Source organism: Lotus japonicus, chromosome 3 (assembly GCF_012489685.1).
Source record: "Lotus japonicus ecotype B-129 chromosome 3, LjGifu_v1.2".
NCBI lineage: Eukaryota > Viridiplantae > Streptophyta > Magnoliopsida > Fabales > Fabaceae > Lotus > Lotus japonicus.
In genome coordinates, this window is record NC_080043.1 from 70403418 (window position 1) to 70410577 (window position 7160).

General features: G+C 38.1%; 1 protein-coding gene across 1 annotated transcript; it reads left to right on the forward strand.

Annotated features, from left to right (window-relative positions):
* The first annotated feature begins 4929 nt into the window (after positions 1–4929).
* Positions 4930–6556, forward strand: LOC130744626 (SUN domain-containing protein 4-like). The gene is made up of 4 exons (XM_057596797.1): positions 4930–5404; positions 5478–5737; positions 5838–5923; positions 6290–6556. The coding sequence occupies exons 1-4, from the start codon at positions 4930–4932 to the stop codon at positions 6534–6536; spliced, it is 1068 nt and encodes a 355-aa protein (XP_057452780.1). The 3' UTR covers positions 6537–6556.
* Positions 6557–7160: the final 604 nt, after the last annotated feature.

Consider the following 7160-nt stretch of genomic DNA (forward strand, 5'->3'; position numbering starts at 1 on the left):
TGGTGCCAGGTCCCATCCCAGTAGACACTTCTTCATTATTATTACCACTACTTCCCCCGGGGCTACCCTGATTGCCCACGTTAGACCCTTGGGGAGAAGTTCTTCCTCGATTGCTTGCCATACTTACAGTTTTACCACTTCTCAGGTGCATATAAATCACAATCAAGGCAAGTAACAAATACCAAATAGCATGCAATAAACCAAACACACAAAACGCTTCTGTAAAACTTAGTTTTCAAAAAAACGGTCCCACCGGGCGTGCCAATTTGTTTACGCTGATTTTTGGTAAACAAATATCCTCTTAGTTCGACTAAAGGAAGTTTAGATTCAGGGTCCTTTTGAGAAAACGCTTTGCCAAAGTGTTGTGTGTGCGTGAGTGTTTTTCGACAACAACGAATCGGTTCAAATAGAACTGGATTTCATTAAGCCCGGGTCAATTACAAAGAAGTCACATACATCAAAATAACACAAAAGCTACAAGAAATGTGGATTTCGACAGGAAAATGCATAAAGGAACTGGAAATTAACAAGCTTAATACAAGAAAACTAAAGTGTTGGTTCTGCAACATACTCCTCCATCATCACGTTTTGCTCCTTGAGTCTCATTGATGCGGACATTTAGAGCTTTTTGGTGAATTTTCAGAGTTTGAGTTGGGAACCCTTTTCCCTGCTGCTGCTTCTTCTATTTATAGTGTTGTTTCTTCCTCCACGTTCTTGGCGGTTTTTCTTCAATGCATGATGGCTTCGTGGGTTTGAATTTTGGCGCCTCACCCCACGTTTAGCCGGTGGCTTTGCGCACGTGACTTTAATTGGTTTGTTTGCGACGTGGGTAGCCCTGAGTCGTGGGTAACCACCGCCATTTGTGGCATCGTGGGTATGCACACGTGCTGATAATCGCCCACTACTTGGTAACTGCCTCCTTCGTCGAGTTTGTCGGTTTGTCGAATTTTCCTCGCCTTCCTTGACTTTGGGGGAGCGTTGCCTAACGCGCCTCGAGCTTCATCATGGTCCTTCTTGTCGAGGAATCATCCTCCTAACACCGGTGTCGATATGTTTAGAAATTTCGGCTCAACAATATGATATTCTTTCAGTCTATAATTATAAGCTAACATTGAGATTTATGTAGTATCACTAAATATAAGCTAACTATGCAAAATGTCATTTCTTTTCCAAATTTGTCCTTGAATTTATTGGTTTTTTAATTCCAAAATTTTGAAATTGAAAACCACTTTTAATTTATTCTTTTTCCTCCTAGTACTACCCACTTAAATAGGGGTAAATATAAAAGATTGTACCATTTTTTTTAAAAATCAATGCATCAATTAAGGCTTTCTTAGGCCCCGTTCGGGGTGATTTTTGATTTTATGTTTTGAAATTTTTAAAAACCAAAACTAGTTTTCAGTTTTTTAAATATTTTTTTGTTTTTTGTGGGAGTTTTAAAAAACTTGGTGTGAACTTTGTATATCCACAATTGTCACAACAATTATCAACTTTGTGAATTCACGACAATGAGTGGTAGTGGCGACACGATAAGTGGTAGAGTTTTGATGCTACCTAACAACGATGATAGTGGCAATTATGGTGGTGGTGGCAAAAGCGACAATGGTGGTGGAGGTGGAGGCAGTGGTCGTGTTAGGGATGGTGTTGCCAGTGGAAGTAGTAGTGCAGGTGGTGGTGGCAACATCGAAGGCGGTGGTGGTGATGGTGGAGGTGACTGTAGTGGCAATGAAGGTGTGGTGGAGGATGGGGTGTTACCTGGTGTTCGTCATGATGATGGTGGTGGCAGCAACGTGGTCAGGGCCGGCCTTGGGCCTGTGCAAGCAGGCCCACAGCCCAGGGCCTCCAAAAAGAAGGGGCCCCAAAAAAAAATTTGTGAGATATATTTCCAAACATATAAATTATTAATGTTCGAAAATACTCTAATATAGTGAGCTAGTTCAATGGAAAAGCACTATACTCTGGAACCTGAGTGGTACAGTGCAAAAAGTCAGGGGTCTCTGGGATTCGAACCCGCGAGACTTGAACTGCATGGCCAGGAGATGCGTTGCCAAGCGAACCAACGCATTGCTAGTTGATGATTCCAGACATTAATTGTATATAACCGTGTTTTAAGAGCTTAATTAGCATTGGAATCTAGAAGGTTTCCTTGGGTTCTTCTACCTAATTTACTAGATAAGTGGATATTAACTGGTGAACCAATTAACTCTGAAAATGCTTAATGGGTTAGCATTGATAGCAATTGAGAATAATATGTTGGAGAATATATAATATGAAACTTGATTGAAAATTTTGCTTCAAAAAATGCTAGGAGAGAGGCTTTTTTTTAGTTAATTTTTTTTTTGATTATATTGACTAGAATATGACATTTTATTTATGTTATAAGTCACATATTTTTTAAGTTGTTGATGCTATTTATAATTTAAATATATAATGTTCTTTAAAAAAAATTTATTGGGGGTCCATTTTTATTATTTGCCCAGGGCCTCCAAAATGTCGGGACCGGCCCTGAACGTGGTATTGTGGCGATGGCAATTGTGGTGGTGGTTGCAGTGGAGTCGACAGTAGTAGTGGAGGTGGAGGTGGAGGTGGAAGTGTGGTATTGGAGGGTAGTGGTAGTAATGGCAGCAATAGTAGTGGTTGCGATGGTGGGGGTGGTGGCGCCGCACGTGACAATAGTGAAGGGTGGTTGAGGTGGTAGTGGCAGTGAAGGGTGGTGGTGGCGGCAGTGGCACGGGTGAAGGATGCATTTGGAGATGGTGGCAATGAAGATTGGCAGTGGTGGTGGAGGCGGCGACGGTGATAGAGATGGTGGCTGCGACAACAGTGATGGTGGTGGTGGTGGCTGTGGCGACTCGGGTGGAGGAAGCATGTGGTGGTGGCGGAAATGGTGGCGGCGACAGTGGTGATGATGGTGGTGGCGGCGATGGTGGTGGCGGTGGTGGTGGTGAAGGTGGTTGTGGTGGTGGTGGTGATGGTGATGGCGGTGGGTGGTGATCGTGATGGAGTTACATGTTATTGAAACTAAAAATCATAATCACAAAACCATATTTTGTGGTTTTGAAAAACAGGCTAAAGCGGTTTTGAAAATCAATAAAAACTCATTTCAGCTCCATTTTTGCCGAACACGTTTTGTTTTCAAAATTGCATTTAAAAACTGAAAACTGGCAACCACCCCGAGCAGGCCCTTAATAAGCGTGATTTTTACAACTTTAGCTTATAATTAGGGACTGGGAGAGTATATGATATGACGTATTTGGAAGAAAGAATAGAGAGGAAAAAAAAAGATATTCAAAAATGTCCGTGGTATTTAGGTGTACCAATCATCACCCTTCGTGGGACTCCTAATGTGAACTCCAGAATAAATGTAAAATGCTATTTGAAAGAAACGTTTCAATTTGTATTTCTTTTCTTCTGCACGTTTTTCTTTTTTGGTTATAAAGGCTAAAAGAGCCGGCAAAAAAAAAACTAAAGGAAGGAAAAAACGCCTACTGTAAGAATAAAAAACCTTAATAACCCAACTAAATAACTTAATAACCAAATCAATAAATTATGACAAATTTTACCCCACACGGTTAAATTCGCGAGTGTGAAACCGGAATGCGCTGGTCCAATGGTAACGTGACATGCGTTGCATTTTTTTATTTTTGTAAATGATTTAATATTAAACGCTGAGGACCATTTTAGAGAGATGTAATTTCGAGGGAATGAATGTATGAAAACAATTTTTTTACCCAAATCAAACCATGGTTAGAATGTACGATAGCTCAAGTGGTAGGAGTTGAGTGACATATGAGTTGGGTAGGGGGAGGTCCAGGGATCAATTACTGCCGGGTGCAATTTATCTTTCCAATTTGTTCATATTCTTTCTTTGTAGCCTCGGCTGTGAAAATCATTTTGGTTGTGGTGTTGGTTCGCTGATTGCGTTCCCCCTTCCATTTTGTTCGTATGCTTAGATGATTTCAACGTATGCTTAGATGATTTTGAAGCCAGTTTGAATTGGTCAAATATTCTGTAAGTGTGTCTTTTCTAATTTATAGTTTGGAATTGTGTTTTGAGTTAATAGAATTGTTAGTGTATTTCTTACCTTAACTAGTTTGTGTTCGATTTTTTAGGATATGAGTAGTATTAGGGAGGAAGATTGTATTAATTTAAGTGACGATGGAGTAGTATTAAGGACACCATCCATGGAGGGGAAAATGATCCCGATAATGTAGTACCTAATAACAACATGTAGGGGATAATGTAAAACCTGTTGGGAAATAATCTGTGTTGGGGAAGATGCTGCAACTCTTGGATTGATGAAGATGTTGATGACGGAAGTACGAAGATTCAAAGCGTGCATATGCACTAACCTTTAGGTTCAATTCGCCCCCACCAATTACTGTGTATTGGATGCAAGTGAGATAACCGACGAATTCCCTTCAGGATACTTTGAATTCCTTGATGTGGTTTGCACTAACACACCAAGCGTATCTTTGATAATAGTTTACAGAAGTATGATTCCCACACTTCACTCATGCATTAGTGAAGTGAAGGATGATTTAGGATAAAGTAAATGGAAGAGAAATTGACCAAAATGGAGTCCAATTTCGTGCATATCTTCTGTCTCAGTTTTCTGCCCAAATATCTCTTTATAAAGAGATATTAACATCCCTTGGTGAAGAGATATATCTCTTGGAGAAACAACTACAGAAATTCTTATATATTATTAATGTTCACTAAATGACACAACCTTTCCATGGCTCAACTGGTAACATGCGCCTCTTCTGAGTCTTCCCCATAGTCACGGGTTATGAGTTCGACTCCCAACAGATGCAACTTTTTGCTAAAAATTTGAATTCTGGATAATTCAAATTAAAACATATCCACTGAACCACTATCAATATAATGATAGAATCTCGAACATTAATTAATATATCCATTAATATAATGCATATTTCCAAGTTTATATATTTTGGAAATATCTCTCACAAAACCTCCAATTCTGATGACGAATATTTGACTAAAGAGATTGATCCCTGCATTCCTCCTGAGACATTCTGCTCTGATGGTGCCAGAACAGATAGTTTTATTGGCGACCCACTTTCCAGGGGAGAAAGCATGAGTAATGTTGAACCTGATGATGAAGAAAATAACATTTCTCCTAATAGAAAGGAATATGACATTGAGAGATCAGAATCTGCCCTGAAACATGAAAATGATGTGCAAAAGTATGATCACTTAACACAGGCAGTGCCTCTTGGTCTTGATGAATTCAAGAGCAGGGCAGCTAGTCCGAAAATCAAGTCAGGCACTAGTCCCTCTGAAAGTGTAATACATAGAGTGGATCAGGGTGGTGCAGAATACAATTATGCTTCAGAATCAAAGGAAGCTAAAGTTCTATCTTCTAACAAAGAAGCTAAGGGTGCTTCTAACATCTTGAGCAAGAACAAAGATAAATATCTTCGAAACCGATTCTGAAAATGAGGAGATTGTAGATAGCAATGTTCCTGATCCAGTTGAAGAAATCCGTCAACAACCTGGCAGGATGCCCGGGGATACTGTCCTCAAGATTCTGATGCAGAAAGTTCAGAATCTAGACATAAATTTATCTTTTTTAGAGCAGTATATGGAAGTCTTAAATTCTAGATATGTCAATATTTTCAAATTGTACAGCAAAGATATAGGAGAGAAAGATTTACTTATAAGGATGATCAAAGAAGACATTAGGAGTTTCCTTCACCAGCAGGAAGTTATGGTATGTTAAGATTCTTTCTTTGTTAATCTTGGTAATATTTATCTGTGATATAAAACATCACTATAAACTTACTTTCTGAAATAATTGTTGGACCTTGTAGATGAAAGATGTTAGTGAACTTGATTCTTGGAAGTCTCATTTTTCTGTGCAATTTGATCATATACGCAGGGACAATGCTATTTTGAGGTGAGAGTTTACAAACTTTTCTTTGATTTTCCACTATAGCAGGCTAGTTCAGATTTAATAACCTAACTTAGGCTGTGTTTGGAAGAGCTTATCTTTTATCATAAGCTCTTATGCAAGTATTTGGATAAGCTTATGAAAATATCTTATGACTTATAGGCTGTTTTGAGCTTTTTTTCAAAAGCTGCTTAGATTGTGTGCATTGGCTACTCTCGCTCTTGTGTTTAAGACATATTAGAGATACAATAGAAAAACCATCAATGTACATGTTCATGATAAATGCTATTAACTATTGACCTTTTTTTTGCATTTGACATTATTTGTTTGAGATCTCACTGATCTGTATTTTAATTTTTTTTAATAATGCAGGAATGAGGTTGAAAAGGTCCTGGAAAATCAAGTATCCTTGGAAGATAAGGGCGTGGTTGTGTTTCTTGTGTGTGTTATTTTTTCATTGATTGCTATATTACGGCTATCTCTGGATATGATTATAAGCATCTATAGAGTACTCAGTTTTAACAAAACAATTCACTCCAGGAAATTTTACCAAGATAGTTCATCCTGGTTTCTCCTATTGCTGAGTTGTAGCATTATTATTTTCATATTAACTTCATAATAATCCAGTTTTTCCAAAGAGATGTTATTATCTTCAACAAGATTCTGGTAATTGTGTTGGTTTCAACTTTTATAGATCCTAAAACTTTTTTCGAAGTTCAATCAGTGCATGTTTGATGAACATTTTTTTTAATCACTTTGTAAGTTAAAATAAAAAATGAAATATTTTCACTCGACTCTGGTTTCTTTTCCAGACTTAATCTTATCTTATAGAATGAACCGATTGATTGATGAAGTATGCTTATCTTCACTTTTTGAACCCATATGGGCCAAAGTTCTTTATGGCGCATGCACCATAGTCCCATAGCCCCATATCAATGTTTGGGCAGTACCACTAGTAGTAGTGGTGGTGGTGGTGATCTTAAAGCATTGGCTCATGAGCTTTTGCATAGACATGGATCTGCTCCAGTTGCATGCCCTCCTCATCTTCACTCGCTTTCCAAATCACCAATATTGATTTCATCAACTGCTCTTTTCCTTTAGCTGATATATGGAATTATTATTAGGAAGATATATCAAATTTTTCAATGTTTAATAATTGGGAAAGTAATTACAATCATGGTTCTTCAGTTCTAAATGGTCTTTTTTACTTCAAGAATTTAATTTTAAGAATGTTGTAATCGAA

What these genes read in the sequence shown, in the direction of transcription:
- LOC130744626 (XM_057596797.1), top strand. Translation starts at nt 4,930, where the DNA reads ATGCATATTTCCAAGTTTATATATTTTGGAAATATCTCTCACAAAACC. An exon ending in TTCACCAGCAGGAAGTTATG is followed by an intron (nt 5,738 to 5,837) that starts GTATGTTAAGAT and finishes TGGACCTTGTAG; the next exon opens with ATGAAAGATGTTAGTGAACT. An exon ending in AGGGACAATGCTATTTTGAG is followed by an intron (nt 5,924 to 6,289) that starts GTGAGAGTTTAC and finishes TTAATAATGCAG; the next exon opens with GAATGAGGTTGAAAAGGTCC.